The sequence below is a fragment of the Carassius carassius genome, chromosome 30 (genome assembly GCF_963082965.1).
Source record: "Carassius carassius chromosome 30, fCarCar2.1, whole genome shotgun sequence".
NCBI classification, from domain to species: Eukaryota; Metazoa; Chordata; class Actinopteri; order Cypriniformes; family Cyprinidae; genus Carassius; species Carassius carassius.
In genome coordinates this window covers 4,756,263-4,779,895 of record NC_081784.1, presented here as the reverse complement: position 1 = coordinate 4,779,895, position 23,633 = coordinate 4,756,263, and the positions used below count along the sequence as shown (strand labels likewise).

The 23,633-nt window shown below is 38.0% G+C and overlaps 1 protein-coding gene and 1 long non-coding RNA gene across 2 annotated transcripts; both read right to left on the bottom strand.

Annotated features, from left to right (window-relative positions):
• Positions 1–624: 624 nt before the first annotated feature.
• Positions 625–10,845, bottom strand: LOC132110450 (calpain-2 catalytic subunit-like). Its single transcript, XM_059517065.1, has 21 exons — positions 10,424–10,845; positions 10,096–10,165; positions 8,512–8,630; positions 7,744–7,877; positions 6,990–7,158; positions 6,820–6,903; positions 6,595–6,680; positions 6,373–6,441; positions 6,100–6,260; positions 5,746–5,915; positions 5,630–5,641; positions 5,127–5,338; positions 2,840–2,876; positions 2,626–2,691; positions 2,456–2,513; positions 2,266–2,330; positions 2,109–2,177; positions 1,938–2,016; positions 1,704–1,820; positions 1,209–1,267; positions 625–1,112 (listed from the first exon to the last, which is right to left on the bottom strand). Exons 1-21 carry the CDS (start codon positions 10,799–10,801, stop codon positions 1,089–1,091), a joined length of 2,238 nt encoding a protein of 745 aa, XP_059373048.1. The 5' UTR covers positions 10,802–10,845; the 3' UTR covers positions 625–1,088.
• Positions 10,846–18,538: 7,693 nt separating this feature from the next.
• On the bottom strand, positions 18,539–20,418 carry LOC132111091 (uncharacterized). Its single transcript, XR_009424728.1, has 2 exons — positions 20,304–20,418; positions 18,539–18,702 (listed from the first exon to the last, which is right to left on the bottom strand). It is a non-coding gene; the product is annotated as an uncharacterized LOC132111091 (long non-coding RNA).
• Between the last annotated feature and the right edge of the window lie 3,215 nt (positions 20,419–23,633).

Below are 23,633 nucleotides of genomic sequence, written 5' to 3'. Positions count from 1 at the left end.
GTAAAGAGCTTTACAAATAACGGGTCCGTATTATGGAGGATTTGAGAGTTTCTAACGGAAATAAAAACAACACTATCTATAAAAAATATATGGTCGTACGAGTTTAAACAGCTCGTTTTAAAATCTTCGCCAAATTACAATTTGAGCCAATCATCAAAAGACTGAGTAGAGAAAATTACTGACAGAATTTCTCCATAAAAGTCGACACCCCTGATATAGCCATTAAATAACATGCACACTGGATAATCATGGTACAAATAATAAAAGATATTTGTTTCTCTACAGCAACAAGGCTGTATGGTATGCATATAAATTCCAAATGGTCCATAATAATAATAAAAAAAGTTTATTTGAATTTACACAAGGAAATACCAGTGCTTGCAAGGCAGCAAAGAAAATAAAACTTGGTTTCAGGCTTGAATATTACATCTGAAAAAAAAATAAAGTTCACCAAAAACAACAACAACAACAACAAATAGACTGATGATTCCTGTGCATTGAATCAAAATAGCAGTTTTGTGCTTTTTAAAACCACATGCAAAGATTATCAATAACAAATTGAGGTCCTTTCCTGTTATTATGTGGCTGCCACCCCCCCCCCCCATCATATATGACATTTAATTTCAATTTTATACTAGTAAAAAATCCTGAGTTTGTAAAGTGATTTCATTAGGTCTGTATTTTTACTGTTGGTTTTACATTTTATTGCGCTTGCTTACACAATCAAGATGCCTGATTCATTGCCAGAGCATTGTTGTCGTCATTTGTCGAATGGTCTATATGATCAGGTGAAAATAAATTAATTTGAAGTATTATTTAAATATCATTTGAAGTAATTGCACAATTCTCAATAAGTAACACAATTTGGAGTAGAAAAAAAAAGCAAAACAGTGATGCCTTGCAAGCACCGCAGTAAGAGGAAAGTGCATTACAAATAAAACAACAGGCAACTATGCTTATTTCTGTAGCAAAGTACAATGGACACATTTACAAATTCCAGGTGGTCCAATATACTAATTAAGCATTTTACCGATATTCTGTTATACTAGCACAATAAAAAAAACTATTTATAATATTCCTCTGTGCCTTTAAATCATAGCAAACGTCAGCCACTGAAAGAAAGAAAAAGTACAATTTTAAAAGCTCTAACACAAAAATAAATAAACATTAAGACATAGAGTGCTACTAGTTTACAAGACATTCAGTACCTGGAAGAAGTCCAACTCAATGAACCCACTGCTGTCCACGTCAATCCTTTTGAACACTTCTACAAAAAAAAAAAGAAGTTAAAAAAGAAGAACTTGCTTTTAATTGATATAAAAATATAAATAATACATACATCAAAAATAAACAAAATCACATTAAATACAATGTAATGCCTCTGGAACAATGACTTATTGAAAACATGCTGCACACACAAGGTGGAAATGAAAATAATAACACACTGAATGAAATGTTCTAATTCTACTTACATTATTAATTATAGGTAAAAAAAAAAGTCTAAAGGCCTGTTCACAACAAGAACGTTAACTATAAAGATAACTACATTAGCGTCCACACTATGTAATGTAGTGAACAACAATGCGGTCAACAAACCTCAAGTACTTCATAGCCATACAATGACAATAAAAAAAATTAACTACATTGAAACATAAAATTAAAACATATTTCAACCAATCAGGAAAAAAATGTGCGGTTCTTACTGAACATCATTTCCAGGCGCATTACACAGGACACGAAGTTATCAAAGTCGATCTTCATGTCTGCGTCTCCATAGCGTGCAGCCAGATTCTGATGAATGCAGTCATTCAGAGAGAACCCTGTGCAATGATTACCAGTAAATCAAGTTACTCTGAGGTTACTTTGAAGTTTCACTTGCTGCTCCTTCATTAAAAACTCTTTTTAAAACTAAAAATTTAAAAGAAGGTCAAAGGTACCTGCTTCCTTAAAAGCCATTCGCATCTCTGGTGTACTCATACAGCCAGACCCATCCATGTCATTCTTCTTATAAATGACCTTAAAAGACAAGGATTTTAGCCCAAGACAACAAACATGAGGTTCGCAAGTAGAATTTTTGAATTTCTATGCCACACCTAATACAAACTTACCAGATACTTTTGAATTTTCTTCCAAAGAGTGGCAAACTCCACTAACCCTAGTTTACCATTGCCACTTTCCTGCACTAGAGTTAAGTCAAACAGCTCTCAGAAATACTGAGAAGTTAAACAGAAACGTATCTTACACAGAAATATTTGTAAAGGATACATCCATGAGGTTCACCATGACCCTACATGTTTCCAAACTGAAACCATCTGTCTTAATATCTGTTCCTGTAAGCAGAAGACAAATTGTTTAGTTAATGTGTTTATGAATACAATGTGTGTGTGTGTATATATATATATATATATATATATATATATATATATATATATATATATATAAAGAAAAGACTAACTTTTTGCAACTATTTTGTTGAAAATTGTTCGCAGCTCAGTGGCAGAGATCTCCATGTCCTTAGGAAAAAGCAAACATTATTTTTATATTTATTTGGTCAAAAAGTTGGTCAAAAAGGTCATGTTTATCAAGGCAATTCATGAACATTATGCAGGGTCTAAAATAACTCACATCTCCTGCTAGTTTAGTAAACAGTCCCCTAAAGCCAGCATCAACCTCATCTTCAGACACTGTCTCCTGGGGAGTCAGAAAGAGGTTTATTGATGATGTTCACATTAATAAAGTCAGTGGTAGCAGTATAAGTGTTCCTGTAGCTCAATTGATAGAGCATTGTGCTATCAAGCGCAAGGTAAGAGGGAAGTGAACACAGGAAAATTGAACTTACATCTTCTATGTTTGCCTCTACAGCGTCATCACATTGCCTGGAAGAAATATGAGAGACAGAGACAGTAGATAAACCTACTGGTGTATCACATAGAAATGAGAATCTCACAGGTCATAAAGCACCCCTCCTTAAAAAAATTTATAATGACAATAATATATGCATATTATATATGATATATATAATATATGCATAATGAAACAAATATACACACACACACTGACCACATTTATCTAATTTTTTTTTTTTTTTTTTACCTTGCCTACAACTATTTTTGTCACTACTCTAGGAAGAATAAGATTTTAGGGTCATAAATAAATAAATAAATAATAAATAAATATAATGATAATGAAAGGTTCCATTTTTATGCATATGGTACTATCGTTTATTGTATTGTATCAATCTGTGGCTTTTTTACAGTCTTTTTTTGACATTATCCATTATAGGTTCTGTTCTGGTTTTAAATGTTGAAAAAATAAAATGCATGTTATTTTCAAATTCTAAAACTTCTCCAGTAAACAAATTGTTCTTTAGACTTCTCAGAGCAGTCAAATTACTTCAGTCTCAGAATATAAAAACCTGGGTAATGGGTATTATTATTGATAACACATTACATTTTGGTACACACATTACGTATTTGAGGCAAAAATTTATGAAAAACTTAGGGTTTTATTTTAGAAATAAGTCATGCTTTTCATTCAATTTGAGGAAGAAGTAAGTATCAGCTACTTTTCTACTGGTTCTTGATTATGGGGACCAGCATGCTCCCTCTTATTCTTGCCTCCTTGGATGCATTGTACCAAGATTCTCTGAGATTTATAACCATTTGTAAATTTTCAACACATCATTGTGAACAATACATAAGAGTTGTATGGCCTTCGATTATTCAGAAAAAAAATGCATTGGTATCTATTGATATATTAAGTCATATTGGGTTATTTACCATTTTATCTCTGTTGTTTTAATCAAAGGATTTTGTCTGGCAATTACTCATTATGTTCTCAATCAAATTATAATCTTTTTTAATTTAGTAAAACTTCTCTTAAAAATGCTGCCACTTCAGATTGGAATCTTCTCCAAAAGGAGATGAAGTTACAAAACTTGGTGACTTAATTATTTTACATTTTGACTACTTAATCTAGAGAGTGAGTTATAGGTGTGCAATTGTTTTTAATTGGTTATATGTTTGTATGTGGGTATTAGTACTGTATGTTCTAACTGTGTTGTTTATTTGTATATGCAAACTTGGCTGCCTATCTTATCCAGGACACTCCTTTAAAAGAGATTTGAATCTCAGTGCATCTTTTTCCTTGTTAAATAAAGGTACCGTATTTTCCGGACTATAAGTCACACTTTTTTTCATAGTTTGGCTGGTCCTGCGACTTATAGTCAGGTGCGACTTATTTATCAAAATTAATTTGACATGAACCAAGAGAAATGAATAAATAGAAAACATTACCATCTACAGCCGCGAGAGGGCGCTCTATGCTGCTCAGTGCTCCTGTAGTATACACTGAACAGCATAGAGCGCCCTCTCGCGGCTGGAGACGGTAATGTTTTCTCTTGGTTCTTGGTTCTAAATAAATGCAACTTATAGGCTACGTTCACACTGCAGGGCTTAATGCTCAATTCCTATTTTTTTTTAAAAATTTTGCAAGGCCGTTCACATTTCCAATTAAATGCGACCTTTTGTGATCTCCTGTGTGAACGTGAAATGACCCAGAAGTGATCCGCATGCGCAGAAGAGTACTCAATGGCCAACGACGTCACTCGTTGTTTGCGGAAGTAGCTAAACATGGATGTCATAACAACAGTGTAGTCAACAGCAGAGCTCGTTTAGCAATATTAAAGTTATTTAAGCAGCATCGTTCACCATGGTTGTTGTTTATCTTCTCATTCCCGCCTACTTCAACGCAGAATTATGACGTTTGTAGCGTATCAATGACGTACGGGTCGGATACATGTGACCTGGCCGTTCAGACGGAGGTCGCATTTCAAAAGATCGGATACGTATCGGATTTAGGACCACATACCCAAGTGGCCTGGGTCGCATTTGAAAAGATCGGATCTGTCATTCAGACTGTCATGAACAGATCAGATACAGGTGGCATAGGGGCAAAAAAAATCGGAATTGGGTCGTTTCAGCCTGCAGTGTGAACGTAGCCATAGTCCAGTGCGACTTATATATGTTTTTTTCCTCATCATGACCTATTTTTGGACTGATGCGACTTATACTCAGGTGCGACTTATAGTCCGAAAAATACAGTAATAAAAAAGAGACAATCCTTACTGCATCTCAGACTGTTTCTCAGAGAACACACGCACACAGAAGTCTCCATTCTTGTGCGGTTCGAATGTGGATGGGACAATGAGATATTCTCCAGGAGGAAGTTTGAAGCGGGTGCTGACTTCTCTAAGGTTGATAAATGTCTCTGATCGAGCTTTCTGAGCATGGGTCAGGAAATAGTTCTTATCCAGATGAATGTCCTTTTGCCCGTGGAACTGCAATGAGGTGATCAAAAACCAGAGGCACAAAAAAACAGATTCATACATTTTCTGAAGAAAATGTGAGTGGTGTCAACATGACTAGGGTGTTATGGGTGGTTACCCAGCAGTTGGTGGGGTGGTTTGGGGGTTTTCTAGGGCATTACTAGGTGCTTTTGAATATTTTTTCCTGTGGATATTATTGACCAGTATTTTTAGCAGAATATATTTCTAATGCTTCATTGTTACTATTTATGTTTATTCTCTAAATTTTCAGAATCCCTTTTAAAGTTATTCCATTGCGCTCACCTGAGGAGGCACCTAGAAATAAAGAAAAGGAATAGTTGTATAAACAGCGCCCTTCACAGGTAATGTCATTAAATTTACAACAAAAGAGACAAACATTTGTATCTTAGCAACCCCACCTCATAGATGGCATAGCCAATGGTGTGCATGTCCTCTCCAGACTTCCTCAGCTTACGCTGGTTCTTTTGGATCAAGCCAATCACCACACTGCAGCCAACTTCATCATCATCAGGATCATCATCTTCCTCCTCCAGTTTGATCTTAAACTGAGGATTCATCCAGAAGGTGTCTGTAGAAGACAAATAATTAAGATGACCATTAAAGATGATACATTTTATATTTGAATTTTTTTTAACATTTTGTACAGTGAACAAAAAGTCGACTCTGCCACTGATAGACAAATTTGAGTCGATGCGTTTATGTCATGCCCACTTAAACCTTTTGGTCGGTTACAGAAATATAAACATGCTTACATGGATGGTTCCTGCAGCCACCAGCCGTAGAGCCTCTTCTCCAGGTGCCATCAAATTTACATGCACTCCAGTGTTTGACAGAGTCAGATGTCAGTGTATCTGGGGTCAGAGTGCAGATCTCTATGCGGGAATATTGCCTTATAAAATCTGAGAATGACATCCTACACAAGTGCAAACAGGTAGTAAATAATTGTGTCAAAAAGAGCTTCACTGTTGTGGTTGATGTAACTATGACTATGATATGGTGGTATGATTGAATTAACTGAATTTTACCAGAACTCTCCATCTTCTGCTTTCACATTCTCACGTTCAGACAGATCGACAGCATTCCACTCAGAAGAGCTAAAATACGCAGACATAATTACACAATAAGCTATATTGTGAATAAACTACTGTATAACACTACAACAGCTTCATTTCAAACTTATGCAACTGGATGATACAGTAAATATACATCTTGATAAATTAATATTGTTTTTAATTTTTGGGTCTTACTTGTCACTCCAGGCCCCTGTCCATTCCACCTGACCCCAAGGATTACGAACTCTGACCAGCTTCTCCTTTCGGCCTCGGTAATTAACCTGACAAGATTATAGATATACAGTAAATGTCAACAAGTATAATGTTTCTTTTAGTGTATGTCTAAAGCAAATCCAAGGCATTAATTGAACAGTAATGCAAAGGGAGCCTACAAAATGAAAGAACACTCCGATGACTAACCTCGATTGCTCCAGTAAGAGAGTAGGCATGTCCTTTCACAAGCTTCTGATATGTGATGGCCTCAGAGTCTGCTGCACTGGTGATCTATGTGAAATAAGCATTATTTTGCTGACTGGATTTTAATTTTTGGTTGAACTAATCCTCCAGTTTGTGTGCTAAAGAGCTCATACATCTATGGAGCATCCCAACAGAGCTCCAGCTTCCAGGGCCTTCCTGATGATTTGGAACATGTTGGACGGGGCATGTTTCAACTCATATATTTCTGCAATCCCACCAGTGAAATCCTCAAAACCTTCTGTGGTGGAACCTCCAGACAGAGCTTCATAACATCCATTCACCCTGAATAAGAGAACACAATGTGTGTGCAAAAAAAAAACTACAAACATAGTGTATGAAACAGGTCCTGGAGGGCCACTATCCTGCAGAGTTTAGCTTCAGCCCTCATAAGAACTCACCTGCCTGTATCTATCTAGTAATCCCGAAAACACTGATAACCTTGTTCAGGTGTGTTTAATTAGGGTTGGAGCTAAACTCTGCAGGACAGTGGCCCTCCAGGACCGAAGTTGCCTATCCCTGGTGTAAAAGCATGTGTATGACTACTGATCACTCTGCAAAGCGGTAAACACATATTTATAAGTTAAGGTAAAAGAATTCTCAATAACTAAATAAATAATGCAGTAAAGATGCCTTAAATTGATGTAAAAGTCTCGAAAAAAAGTATCTTGGTGTCCACAAAAATATTGAGTGGCAAAACTGTTTTAAACATTGATAATAATAATCAACATATTAGAATGATTTCTGAAGGATCATGTGACACTGAAGACTGGAGTGAATGATGCTGAAAATTCAGCTTTGCCATCACAGGAATAAATATGTTTATAAAATATATAAAAATATAAAATAAAAAAAATCAACATGACTCACTTAGCATAGGCCTTCTCCAGCAGGGCGCTCCAGAACTCAGAGCCTGTGGCGGAATGAACAAACAGCAGTTCTCCATCTCGAGTTGGCAATCGATCGTCCACCACCACATCCACCCATTCTCCAAATTGCCACAACTACAACCATCAAAACAAATGTACTTAAATTAGGGAGGAATCACAGCAGATTAGATTTAAGACACAACCTCATAACGCACAAATGTTTAGCATCAAGAGCTAAAGCACAGACTGATATGCCTGCTACATCTGAAAGGCCTGTGAATAATCTCTGGCGTCACTTACAGTTACGATCAGGAAATTACTTAAATGCTTAAATATAATTAAACTCAGTGGGACAACAAAAAGTGGAATTTAAAAATACATTAAGGCTGAGCACAAAGAGGAACTGAGCATGCACTTCCTCTTAGAACAAATTGGAGTCAGTTTGACTTCCTGTCCTGATAAAAAACATTCCATTCATGTAACAGAATCAATGTGAGTCTGTGTTAAAAAGGGATAACATTTATTTGACATCTATCTGTCTAATAACTGCCTATAGAAACCAGCTAGAATAAGTCTGGCAACACTCAAGCAACCTCCCAGAACAAAATAGCAAGTACTTCGCAACCTCTAACCCAAAATGCTTTATTAACCTCCTATCAAGGCTACATTCCTTAAAACTTCATCTCTCTGCAAACATCCCAATTATTTAACATATTTTTATTCAAAAGATGTCCAAGTGCAATGTAACTTTCATATCTACTTTGTTTACCTGAAAGTGGAAAATTCCAGCATAGTCTTGCCCAAAGCCCTGGTTGGATGGTACGACACGAGCAAAAACGTCTTCATTGAGGGTTAGGGAAGCAATGGCCGCTAAGAGCCAGCAATCACCTGCAGAAAGGAAACTCTTGTGGTTGTAAGATTTACGTATACAAAGGTATAATCAGTGTTAACAAGGAACACTTTTTATCAAAGCACAGAAATGAAGAATGCAAATGAGCAGTTTAAAAATATTAAGAGTTTAAACTTGAAGGCTTCAGTCCCCTTGATTTGTAAATGAAATGGAAAAGAGCAATCAACTATGTAATTTTTGTTCTTGTATGTTCCACAGAAGAAAGAAAACAAAAGGGTTTGGAATGACATGAAGGGGAGTAAATAATGACAGAATTTTAATGTCTGTGGCAATATTTTCCCACATGCTCAATTGCAAATGCTGAGATTCAATCCTCCAGCGGTTTGTTAGTAGGCCTACATTGTTTGTCCTGCTCCAAAATCCTGTGCATTCCATAATCTTCACAAAGACGACTCAGTTTAGCTGAATGCCTCTACATAAACCACCTTTCAGATTCTTCCACATGTCAGCTGACTAGTCTTTGAAATGAGTATGCCAACAACTCACTGAGGCAAAGAAATGGTTTCCTTTTTAGTTGAATGACTCAGCTTTCATCTTTCATACAGCTATGACAATATGTTCCTAATGATATGATGTGCAACAACACTAAAAGTGTTACTATACTAACATTGAAACTGGCAGGCTTTATTTGGTTTTCTCAACCAGTGTCATAACAATTCTAGCTCTATTTCACACTATAAAACAATGAAGTAAGACTGAGAAACCATTTCATTTAATAATAATTTTTGCCTCTCTGGAGTGTTTAGCAAGGCTACACTTATTGCATGAGCCTTTAATCAAGCCTATGGATATGATGTGATCTCAAACTGACTGACTAAAAAATTATTAAAAAAATAATAAAATCAAACTTAATAAATACGAAGATAATATTTTTTTTGTAAAGAAAATAATATTTAGGCAAATACACAGAAATAAGTAATTAAGTAAAATCTGCAAAAAATGTCTACAAAATATCTAGCACATTAACACAGAGTCAACTGTACAGAACTCGCCCTCTGTGTTATGCAACGGTGCAAATCACAGCCCACTTCATGAGGATTTCTCCACCCAGCTAAACAGATTCATTGCAAGTAAAACAAATACGAGGGCAGAAAACAGCAGCGGCTACAGTGTTTTTCCCAAAAAGTGCAAAAAGACTTCTCTCATGTGTGAGTAACTACAGGATCTCATCTGATTGTCAGAATCCGACAACAGCAGTGCAATATTAATTCATTATAAGGTCATGCAAAAGTTTAAAGGGGAACAGAATACTCAAAGACATTGGGTGTGCATTTTAAAAATGTTTCCACATGTTTAGATGGGATTACCCAATAAAGTTCAAATGAATAACAGCTCCAACAGAGCTTCATAAAATGCAAGACATTTTGGTCAATCTCAAACAAACACAAACACCTTGTGGACTTATAATATGTTAGATCTGCACCTAGCAGGGCATTTGCTTACCTAAACCTCCTTGGCAAATATCAGTTCTTGTAGCCCCTCCAACAATAAAATCAGGTTTGGAGATCAGCTCCTGCAGAAATGATAAAATAAAACATTGAAAAGTTGTTCTATGTTGCCAGTTTTCCATTTAAATTCTCATGGGATGAGTCATGTGTTGACAATGGCATATTTAGCTCTTTATGAAAATCAAAAGAGCTGAATGCTTCATGCCACACTATGATAAAGATAGATATATAGATAGATAGAATGAATTTTAATTTTAGAATTTTACCTACATGACGCATAACTTAAACTACGTTTATGATGCTTTGAAAGGAAAGGAACTCACCCCGGGTCTTTTCCACACAACACCTCTGGTTTTTGGCGACCGTGGACCGAGTTCGTTGAAGCCCAGAGACTCGGGAGCGGCTGGGAACATTGGGTCGCAGAACAGCTGGCCACGGCTCAGACACTCACTTCTCAGACTCTCAAAGTTCTGGTTCAGGTACTTGACCGCATTGGCGTTCGTCCCGAAGCCAGCCGCCACGGCTCTCTTCTTGGCGAGTGTGGATGCCACGCCGGACATTTTCGGACTTTTTTGCCTTGAGCTCCTTTGCAGTTGTAAAGTTTGACAGTGAAAAAATTCTGCATTTACGCCTTCACCCACTCCTCCTTCTAGGACAGACGTGGTCCTAATCCTGTAATTCTTTGGGCCGTTCAACTTCATACACCCAGAGGAGCACGCTTTCTTTTAGCGTTTGAAAACAGCTGGACTCAGCGGAAAGGAGGTTTAAAGGCTGACTTCCCTCACCACAGACCGCCTTTGTTGAGGAAAAAGAGTTGGTTTCTGGTCTCCTGGCTTGGTCAAGGGGTTTGAGCTATTTTATCTGGACAGCTTTTCAGTGGGAATGGTTCCAGGGCCATTTCTAGCATTTCTTTCAGCATTGGGGCATACTTTGATATGTCACGTTAAAAAAAACTGTTTAAAAAAACTGACTTAAATTGTTTTTACCTGACGTTCAGAATCGTTCACAAGCTGATTTTTCAAATTGTTTTGTTTCAAGGATTGGGTTGAAAATATCCACTTCATCCAGTAAGCATCCCATATGCCTACTGTTTTTTAGTGAGAAAGTAGCTACGTGATTTGTCTGTTGGTACAAATGCAGCTGGTGCTATCGTGTGCCTCAATTAACGACTGTAGTGAAAATGGCCCTCAGACTCAGAGAACTTTTCTTTAGAACACGATTAACATGACTATATTGCTGGTGCAGTGTCTTACTTCTGTGCTGTATTTGTTTTCTTAGCTTAAGTTTTCTTGTGTGCTGCAGTGAGGACCATCTCATTCACAATTCTCCCAAACTGTAGGCTATCTAGTTCATCACAGGGTTGCAGAGATCTATATTTGCTTGATGTACTGCTGCTGCCCTCTTGTGTTTTGAGCACAACACACAAACGAGGAACTGAAGACATGCAGTTTATTTATTTATTTTTATTTTGTGTGTGTGTGTGTGTGTGTGTGTGTAACAGTTTCACCAGTAGTTTTATTCTACTTCAAAAAAAAAAAAAAAAAAAAAAAAAAAACACAGAGAGAGAGGCTCACTCAAAACATATAAGGCCTTCTTTCTACAATAAAGTTGTATAACAGTGATGCATAAGACATTAAAAATAATATATTATATTACAAAGTAATATAATATATATTACATTTGAGAATAATTTAGGTCTGCCAGAGGAAAATATATTTATTTTCAGATACATTACATAAAGTCCTTGTTTCAAGTCTTTTTCTGGCTCCTCCAAGTACTGTTCTTCTCATTAATTTTGAATCTTGCCCAGCAGAGGGAAGTAGAGTATCAGACAAACACACTGAATCCACTTGTCTCTGTGCAGTGCGGTAATATGCTTCTTTACATGAATCGATCTTTTGAGATATGAATCTGCAGCGGTAACGGTTTTAAATTTCGGACGGTTTCCTCATGCGGTCTAATTTTGATTGTGCTTTTTCGTAGTTTGGGAGAATAAATAATATTTGGCGTGGGGAAGCCTAGATGAAATAACAGGAGGGTGACACGTGCGCTGCTGATAGCGCTGAAGTGAACTAACCCTAGAACATAACCCACTCACCCCGGAGCAGATTATCTCCAGAGAGCACGTTAATATGGTTACTTACATACTCTGAAATTAACCTTCGATTTTGGAACAGAAAGCTGAGGTTATCCGCTCACTTATCCCCAACATATCCGGGTATGTCACATAACAACATAGCAGTATCTGCCCCAAGCGCTTTTAGCATTGGGCTACATATAAATAAAATATAGTACCAGGTCTAGCTACTCTGATTACTTAATTTTAGTTTTTCCATTCACAAATATACGAATTAATACATATGTCACAATAAACAGTGAAAACTGTTAGTATAATATAATGTAGACTTCTGAATTTAAAAAAAAAATGTTTACAAATTTTTGATTTTCATTTGGTTTTTATTCGAAAGCACCATCGGATTATATTACAATTTAATTTAAAAAGAAAAAAAAATCTAGTAATGTATATGCTAAGAGAGGAATGAGCGTTCTAGCAAGCTTCATTTGTAAATAACAAATGACACCCGACAGTGCTGCTCAGTCATGATGCATTTAACTTGTTTTGAACTTGAAACCGCAACATGATGATGCGACAGAGCGAGAGAGAGCGAGAGAGAGATAGAGAGAGAGAGAGAGAGAGCGAGAGAGAGAGAGAGAGCGAGAGAGAGAGAGAGAGAGAGAGAGAGCTGGGAGGCTGAGCGTGTGGAGCAGCATCACTCTCTCAGCAGCAGCAGCGGTCGCTCGAACGCTCGCTCGGGCCGGACTGATCAGAAGGAGGCAGCGGGTAAGATCTCTGACTTACTCTGAAAAACTGCTGACAAGTTTATACAACCACTACCTTTATAGATAACGTTACTTCAGTATCACCTAGACATGCCAGAATATTACACAGGGATGCAACTTATCTAAGTAGCCTACATGCTTTAAGTTGGCAGTTCAGTTTCCGTATCTTGTGTATATAATGCTTAAAGTGTTTTATTAGCTTTTGAGAGTTAATATATGTTTTTAAACTTTGAATGTTTTTGCGAAAGTGTCGGGCGTATCGGGTAGCGCTGCGCGTCTTTATTTATTCATGTGTCAGGCGAGCTCAGAGGGTGAAGAGGGGTTGCCATGAAGCGCATGAGGGGTTCACCTCCGGAAACTTATTGAAGAAAAAATAACCCTGGCGTGTTAGCTGATAACCAGACTTAATGCGTTATTATGACTGATGGTGCCACTGATGAAATAGTAATGTCTGGCATGTCATTACGATATTAAGAGTTTATAATGTTACAGTATGTGATGGAAGGAGGTAACAGGTGATGCATGTTATCAGCATGCAAGTGAAAGTCCAGCTGGACCTGATCACCTCTGCATGCATAAGCGCTCTAGATTGATCTACTCCACAGGGCTTTTTCAGTTAGCTTATTTGTTTGTCTTCATGCTCTTATTGTCTTAAGTACGTAGCCTATAGTTGTCATCCTTCACCTCAATTTACATAGAGAGTTATAAATTGCTTTGAGTTGAAAGTAATATTGATTGAAAGCTGAGATATTGCCTCTGTTCATTTGAGCTGGTTCACCTTTTGGTCCATTTGGCCCCAGATGAGTTCTAGTGAACTTACTGAACTTATTGATTACAAAGAAAGTTCTCTAGTTCTCGAGTTTTAGGACTTGTCTTTCAACTGTTGATCAGTTTGGGAACACTGGAACAACTTTAATACAGAAGGCATGAGCTCTGTTCCAAAACTTGTGAGCTACATTTAAAAGAATCATAGGTATGCTCAAGATGAAAAGGCTCTTCCACAAGTTTGATAAGATTCATTTTTAGGATAGTATTGTATGTACAAGTATCCTGTGCTGAGAAGGCAATCCCATAAGTGAAGTGATCTGTTCCAGTGAAGTTCACTGAATAGGATGGCATATTAAGTGGTTATTATAAATGATTCAAAAATGTTTTGTGTATAATATTTGTATGGTTATTCATATATTGTGTCATTAGCTTGGCAGTGTGCTAACTCCAAACTTAATTCTGAAATGAATTCAATTTTAACCATGTGTGTGAGAAGTGTTATTGTAGAAGGCAGATACAGGCAGACAGCGAGGCATCTCACTAAATTTTAAATCTGAAAAGGCATTGTCGTTTTTTTTAAACCATGAATTTAGGCAAAAATAATAGTTATTATGGCTGCTCTGAGTACTTGATGAGTATGTGAGGATAGAATGTCTGTTTATTCATCAGTGACATCATCCAGACTTTGGTTACATTAGCTTTGTTGAAATAACAATAAATGATGAATGCTCGGGTGGAGGTGTGTTTGTTTGCATGCACAAGTGTTTCCGTTTGATATAGAATCTGCTGGCTCCTCTGCCACGCTTTCTCACTCGGCATGTCTGTCACTCCTTTCAAATCCACTCTGAAAACGAGCACAGAGGAAGAGAGAGGCAGAGAGGAATGATCATATGAAATGAAGGCTACGGATGGGACAGGTATTTTAAGTGACAGGCTGAAATGAATGGCTGGTTCAGAGAACGAGAAAGGAATGAATTGCAGATACAGTGACACTAAAGCTACAGGAGAGAGCACGAACTGATGGAGAAAATAAAAGATTAATCTGAGGGATAAAATGGGAGAATTCTGATCTGTAAGCAGTAATGAATCCCACTCCGCTTGTTTTAGCTTTTGGCTTCCATTCGCTCTCTCGCTCTCTTTCTAACCCGTTCTATCTGAGTGTCCCGTCTGTGTGAGGTCATAAAATCAGGAGAGGCAGTCAAGCAGAACGCGGAGAGGTCAGAGGGACAAAATAAAAAAGATGAGGGTTTCAGAAAGAGTGGAGAGTGAATTTTGGATGGGACCCTCCCATCAATCCAAATGCATATTGTCTGTATCCAGAATGAAATAGTTGTGTAATGCTTACTGCACAGTAAGGAAAAAGGATAGGCTGATATTTTGACTATACATACTATACTGCAGAGTCATATAGTAGTAATACATTAATACACATTTTTGCATTATTGACACACTATTTTACTATTTAATGCTGTTCAGTTCTTTGTCACAATCTGTATTGTTAAAAGCGCTATATACATAAAGGTGATTTGACAACATTAGGTTAGTCTTAGATTTCTTCTTGATATTTTTGACCTCGCTGATCTTTGTATAATGTATACAGTTTTGGAGCTGAACACCTCTCACCATTATGAGTGATGGAGATTTTAATTGAACACAGATGTGAATCTGACATGATGCTCTTAAGAACAAGCTGTTTATTCGGTCAGAGAGGGTAAACGAATGACTGCATGTTTGCTTTATGATGGTAACAGACTTCAGAGCAGTATAGAGCCAAAAGCATAAAGGTTTAGTTCAGCTAGCAAAAAAAATAAAAAATTTTCTCGCAATCATGCAGTTTCAAATCAGTATAACTTTCTTTTGTGCAACCAAAAAAATCTTGAATATACGATTTATATTTTGAGCACTTTTTCAATATGTGTATAAAGAATCCGTCCCCTTTAAATTAATCACATTTTTGTTGCATTGCAGCCTGCAATGAAGACGGGCACAGTTTTTGTTTTATTCAGCTGTATATATTCAGTGCAACTTATAACATCCAAATAAAAGATATAATATCAACATGTCAGAAAAACATTAAATAAAAAAAATAAATAAAAAAAACAGAATCAATGAGTTGGAAATGGATCAGCCCCTTGTGTCAGTATTTTGCTGAACCACCTTTTGCTTTGATTGCAGCCATTTAGTCTGTGGGGATATGTCTTTACTATCTTTGTACATCTAGACTGCAATATTTGGCCACTCTTCTTTGCAGAACTGCTCAAGTACAGTTAAATTTGATGGTGACTGTTTGTGAACTGCAGTCTTCAAGTCATTCCACAGGTTTTCAGTGGAGTCTAGGCTCTGACTAGGCCATGCAAGGACATTCACCTCGTTCTCCTGCAACCACTCTGTGGTCAGTTTTGCTGTGTGCTTTGGGTCATTGTCATTTTGGAAGGAAAATCTTCTTCCCATTGACAACTTTCTGGCAGAGGGCAGCAGATTTTCCTCAAGAACTTGATGTTATTTTGCCCCATCCATTTTTCCTTATATCCTGACAAGTGCTCCGGTCCCTGCTGCAGAGAAACACACCCATAACAGTATATTACCACCTTCATGCTTTACTGTAGGAATGCTGTTATTTGGATGGTGAGATTCGCATTCAGACAGTTTCATTTTGCTTCCATCGAGTTAAAAACACAAATAAATGCACAGCCATTTGCACTCTGCATCGAAAACATATATATGAATGCACTGTTGCACCTTAAGGCTTATTCTGTGGTGTTTATGTAAGCCTTTTGACGGGTTGTGCCACAGAGCTGTAAAAACAGTTGTGCTCACCAAGTAAATTAATTGCATTTGTGCCGAACTCTTATTACAAAGCAAAAACAAACACTCTTCTTCGATCCATGAATGTTTCTCTGAGTTAACCTGTCAGCCAGCACCCCCCATTATGGGACTCACAGCTGAAAGTGCTCTACCTAACTTATAATTGTAACTGTTTCCTACGACAGTGTGTTACAAACATAATTTTGGTGTCTTTGGAAAGAAGACACTTTGGGCTTTACTTTTTATCAATCAGATTTGATAATGCTCAAAAATATTAAAAGTTATAGACACTGAAGTGCCTTGAAATGTTTTTATTTGATATAAAAATACATGAAATGAGTCCTGGAGCAATCTAGAAAAGTAATGGGTTGAAAGCCACGTCTCATGAGTTTCTATTTCAAATCCGAATAAGATATCATGAAAAATGAGACTCCTGCAAATATTTTTCTGAGACTATGTCTAGACCCCCCACCCCCCAAATATAGGAAAATATATTTCCCAATAGTATTGAAGGCTTCTACAAACTATTTAGTCAGTAAACATACCACTGCATAGTTTTTTTCAATTATAAAACACTAGACAGAAACTTAGACATCATATAAGTGATTTATTTGAGCACTAGAAAAATACAATAAGAATAATTTGAGTAAGAAAAATAAGAATAATAAGAAAAATAAAAAAGATTTAACTTTGTTTGCCAATTACAGAAAATCCTGAGATTGCTAGAAATGCAGCATTTACAAAGAATTACGATGCAAATAAGTGCTGATGTGCTGATGGCCACTTATACAGATGGTAATAACACAAATGTGCCATAAAGTAAATAATCCACTCTCTCTATTCATATAAGTCTGACGTCACGTAGCAGCGCTTCCGTGTCCAAACGCTCTATCAGTTACCACGAGAAAACAACAAAAGGTGCTAATATAGACTCACAATGTGATAGAATACTAGCGAAAAAGTTATAATCTTAACCTTTAACTCCATACCGAAGACCCAGATAGCCAGACAATGAAAATATAAATATATATAAAACCATGCCATTTTTTTACTACCAAGACGCAGTTTCCGACCGTGAGTTATTCCATAATTTACACAAACAGTTCTGTCGCTGAAGAAACATAAACAAAGGAATTATGATACTTATTACAACGTTATTGCTTCGTTGGACTAAACGCGCTCCATGAGATGCCGTTCAGTGGACCCTTACCTTTCTAACTAAACCGGGATTTACAGCTGTGGGTGTGTTTATGACTCGTTATTATGATGGATCTGGTATGTACTGCGTTTCCATTATTCATGTTTTTATGTGTACTGCTTACACAAATGTAGCAAATACAGTCTTTATAAGCTTTCCATTGAAAAACAGCGATCTGTCGTCGATGCTTGAGGCTTAGATCTTTATAATGATACATACACTGTAAAACCGAACAGTGAAATTAATCAAATGAAATTAGTTAATTGCACTCAAATAATAATGAAAGTTTATTGGACTTAATTTAAATAAGTTCTGTAAACTCAAAATTTTGTTGTAGTAACATGAAATTAAAATGATTGCGTTTTCAAGTTCCCAGCATGCTTTGCATCAGAAAATAAGGAAAATAAATGTAGAAATTAAGTGTTATTTTGTGTGTTTTTACACAAGATTAACATAGAGAGACATAAGTTAGTACTTAAATGTTGTGTTATGTTAGAATTTACAAAGGTTTCTGTTATGTTGGTTTTGTAGTGTTTCCGTTGTGGTGAAGAGTACTGTGGTTAGGTTGAGAATGGACAACAATAAACTAAATTTGAGTGTATTTCCCACATTATATGAGTTGAAAAATAGAGAAAATTTTGAGTGAAGTACTCTGTAATTATAAGTTGAGAAATATCAATATTTATAAGATAACTGAGATAATTTAAGGCAACTGGAAATGTAATTGTAGCTGAGCGGCTAAGGACTGTAAGGTGCTAGCTGTGGCTAATGGGTTAAAGCTGGGCCAGGTGTGTCGGTAAGAACACCAAAGTCGGAGAAGGAATCCAGTTTAACAGATTTATTTATACAAGCATATGAAGAGGGGGAGCCAGATCTTGATTAGCTGTATTAAACAGTACTCTCTGTGCACAGATCAAAGATGAGCATGAATATTAAGTGATATCGTCTTTGCTTTATGTCCTGAGGAGTGTCAGCATATGAGTGTGTGGTCTGTAACAAACAAATAAAAGATATGCTATAACAAACAATGCTTCTTTCTTATCACAATTACACTCATAATAACATAAATTACATTAAAACTACTGGCTTCCCCAAACATCAACACAATGTTGCCATTGAATACAGCAGAACATGAAACATAACTCACAACTTACATGTCCATCCATCCATCCATCCATCCATCTTCTTCCGCTTATCCGGGGCCGGGTCGCGGGGGCAGCAGTCTAAGCAGAGAACCCCAGACTTCCCTCTCCCTAGACACTTCCTCCAGCTCTTCTGGGGGGACACCAAGGCGTTCCCAGGCCAGCCGGGAGACATAGTCTCTCCAGCGTGTCCTAGGTCTTCCCCGGGGTCTCCTCCCAGTGGGACGCGCCCGGAACACCTTCCCGGGAAGGAGTCCAGGAGGCATCCGGAACAGATGCCCGAGCCACCTCAGCTGACCCCTCTCAATGTGGAGGAGCAGCGGCTCTACTCTGAGCTCCTCCCGGGGGACTGAGCTTCTCACCCTATCTCTAAGGGATCGCCCAGCCACCCTGCGGAGAAAGCTCATTTCGGCCGCCTGTATCCGGGATCTTGTCCTTTCGGTCATGACCCAAAGCTCATGACCATAGGTGAGAGTAGGAACGTAGATTGACCGGTAAATCGAGAGCTTCGCCTTGCGGCTCAGCTCTTTCTTCACCATGACAGACCGGTACATCGACCGCATTACTGCAGAAGCTGCACCGAGTCGTCTGTCAATCTCCCGTTCCATCCTTGCCTCACTCGTGAACAAGACCCCAAGATACTTAAACTCCTCCACTTGAGGCAGGAACTCTCCACCAACCTGAAGTGGGCAAGCCACCCTTTTCCGACTGAGGACCATGGCCTCGGATTTGGAGGTGCTGATTCTCATCCCAGCCGCTTCACACTCGGCTGCAAACCGTCCCAGTGCATGCTGAAGGTCCTGGCTTGATGAAGCCAACACGACAACATCATCCGCAAAGAGCAGAGACGAAATCGTGTTGTCACCAAACCTGACCCCCTCCGGCCCCTGGCTGCGCCTAGAAATTCTGTCCATAAAAATTATGAACAGAACCGGCGACAAAGGGCAGCCCTGCCGGAGTCCAACACGCACCGGCAACAAGTCTGACTTACTGCTGGCAATACGAACCAAGCTCCTGCTCCGGTCGTACAGGGACCGGATAGCCCTTAGCAAAGGGCCCCGGACCCCATACTCCCGGAGCACCCTCCACAGGCCGCCGCGAGGGACACAGTCGAATGCCTTCTCCAAATCCACAAAGCACATGTGGACTGGTTGGGCAAACTCCCATGAACCCTCCAGCACCCTGTAGAGGGTATAGAGCTGGTCCAGTGTTCCACGGCCTGGACGAAAACCACACTGTTCCTCCTGAATCCGAGGTTCAACTTACATGTATAAGTTGAAATACATGTATAATTATACATAATTACACAGTTACACTGTACTGGATGAAACTCAAATACTACTATACTTCACATTAGCATCCATTTTTTGTCATAACTCTTTCCACATCGCTATCTAAGCAAACAACAATCAACTAAGCCCGAGTAACAGTGAAATTTGTAGTACTCACTTTCTCTCTGGACGCACACAACTTTAAACACTCATAAGAACATAACGAAGATCAAAACTGCATTTAGTCAGGGAATTTCACGGCTCATTCTCTCTGAAGATGAAGCTGATACAAGACTGGATAGAGATCGGGATCGTTGCGTCACGTTGCAATGCATTGTGGCAGTCGCGGTACGGAAGTAGATGTACTGTATAGTACGCATTAGGTAATGTTGGTCATTTGGTCATTAATTTTGCTCAGTATTGTTTTATTGTTTGTTCAGGTTCAGTATTGCTGTATTGTGAACTGCTGTAATCGGTCTCATGATCGACAGGGCAAACGCCTCGTGAGTCATATTAGTTTTCAACATTTTCCTACTTGGAAAAAAAACACAAGGTGTCTGAAATCACCAAGAGGCGTCAGATGGCTTGGGTCGCCGCTGTACGGAGGAAAACCATAAGCTTCGATAATATTATAATACATAGTTATGATGAGACATGTTGTGTATGGTCTCTCTCTCTCTCTCTCTCTCTCACACACACACACACACACTCAGACACACACACATTACGTTTTCTCTAGTTTTTGGCCAGTAAGGGAGTCAGTTTAGTGTCTGTATTTTTTGTTTAAAAAATTTCTTTTGACCCAATCCTGAACTTAATTTGCTTTTTGATATTTTTGTGCTGACTGTATTTACAAATTTGAACAACTTGTTAAAAAAATTTTTTATAAAAAAACTGGAACGAACTTCAAAATAGGAAGTTAAGCGTCTTGTTTTGGTAAATGTTGGTTTGTGTCTGAGGTGAATGTTCGTCAATATTATACCAGATTACAGAACTACCGGATGAAAACAGTGGATTTTTGCACGTATGATAGGTGAGTAATTACTCCTGAAGTGTAACAAACCCGCATAGACAAGCTTCATAGCTCGCAGAATCTGAGAAGTGTATGTGTGTGTCACCACTGATGCTTGGTTAATGTTAACATTTCCTTAGTGAGAACGATTGTTTTCTCCACGTTTAATTTGCAGATCCATTTGTGAACTGCAGGTGAGCCTCCAGTGACTTTAAATTTTTTAATTGATCGGAGATGTAAGCGCTCACTCCACAGACCCGGTAGGAGAAATTATCAGGGAAACTGAGGCTTGGTAAACTTTCATGTGTTCATAGGGATTGATTCCGCCTACAACCTCTTTTTTTAAGTAGCATTGTTTGGCTTCATTATTAAGTTTGTCCGTATAGGTATAGGCAACTTTTTTTGTCACATTCTATATCTTTTTCTGGAGACCGGCTATTATCTTATTACAAACCGGTTTTGCGTTGCCTCTAAAATGGCCGCCGTTACCCACAATGCACCATTCCATAACGTCTACGCCCGAGCTCTATTGCGGTGCGCGCGCGTTCTCTGAAGCATCCAACCGTATGAGCTGCGCTCTGTCAAAATAAGAGTCCCCGCAACCGAGACGAGAGCGCTCTTATCCATCTGTGACGTAAATCAGTGTCATTAGTGGGACTTTCACACAGTAATTTCTAATTTAATGTAAACTTAATAGTTCTCTGAACTTATTAGGGTTTACAGTGTATGGTAACAGACACTTAAAAATATATATTTTATTGAACAACAAAAAAATTAAGTTAATTTGACTTAAAATATTCGTTGTAATCTGTTTTAACAATTTTTTGAGTTAAGTGAACTTGTCGGGTTTTACAGTGTAGTTTGTCAAGATTAAATTTGTCTCGTTTAATTGAATCTATTCATAAACACTGACACGTGCAAGTTGAGGGGCGTTCAGGATGAGGGCGTCGGGGTGCTGGCTAAGAGGTTAATGTGCGCGATGTCATCTCACAGTCTGAAACGTCTGCCATTTCAAATCAACACATGCTGTTGTGAAAAATTAAGCAAAGCGTTTTCTGATAGGATAAGAACACACAGTCTCATTAATATAATTTAATAGACACCGACATGCCATCGATGTACTATAGTCCATTGCCACGTCACAAATTGTGACATCAACACAATGTAGATTATAAACCCGAAAGATGAAAATAGCAACAATTAACCAGTTTTCTACAACAGTTAAAATGACTGGATGCTAACATTGTCTTCTATTACGTGCAACACAAACACCTCTGCTAAAATCTCAGAAAAAGTAGTCTGGGGTTTCATGACCCTTTAAAGAGCATATGAGAATTAGAAGAATTGTTCATTTTGTTATGATAGTATGTCCTTTTAGCAGTGGAGACATTAGCAGAGAAGGAAGAGAGGAGTGACTAATACACATTAAGGTCAGTAGGATTTTGTGATTTGCACCCCACCCTTACAGCAGCCCTGAGTTTAGAATGATGTTCGCAGAGATCATCAGAGGGCAGAGATCATCAGAGGGCAGAGATCATCAGAGGGCATTTACATGGACACTTTTTGCTTCCATCAGAATGAATTCATTCTGATTGACGAATCCGAAAGTAGTGTTTACACGAACTCTAAATAAAGTGATAGAGTTGATATGCACGTTTATATGTCACTAGCTTCTGATCATATTTAATCTTTTGACATGCCCACACTGTTTGAATATACAGAGTTTCCCGCTGTTGTCGCATACTGTTTTAAAAACAAATAAATCAATAAATCCACTGCACTAGCAGATGCACCGGGGACCTGATTATATCCGTTAAAACCTGGAAAAGTCCGATTTTCCTGATATGTTACCTTATTCAGTAATGTAATGGCATAGGTGGAGGGTGAACCAACTCCAGGGTAAGGCTAAAAGTATCCTAATATAATCCAGGGGTCGGCAACCTGTGGCACACGTGACAACAGTGTTATGCAGAGGTATAATCGCTGGCATGTGAGCAATAGGGAAAACTGCATACTGTACATTCTGAAGTAATAACTTCTCATAGTCATGTTCTGTCTCTCTCTACAGTATGAATCTGTAAAGTTTATGAAAAGCGAGAGAGAGAGAGAGAGAGAGAGGAGCATATGGAGAACACTTGCAAACGGCCTCTCCTGTTCTTTCATAACTCAATGCTGTAGGATTTGCAGTGTTCAATTACAGCCCCACTCATAAATAATCTGACTGAGGCCAGTCATAATACCCTATTCAGTGTTAGCTTTACAGCATGACAAATCCTTGTTGTTGGTATTTATGTACAGAATGCAGCCTTGGGAACGTTTGTCTGTGTGTGTGTACACACAAATAACAGCAAAATCCATTTTCTAGGTATTTTAATCTTAAATGTTACTGTTTATATTCCTCTAATGAAGAAAAAGGAAAAGATAAGTAGAAGACAAAGCATGCTCGGGTCACATTTGACCGCAAAATAATATATATGTTTGCATAATAAAATAAAC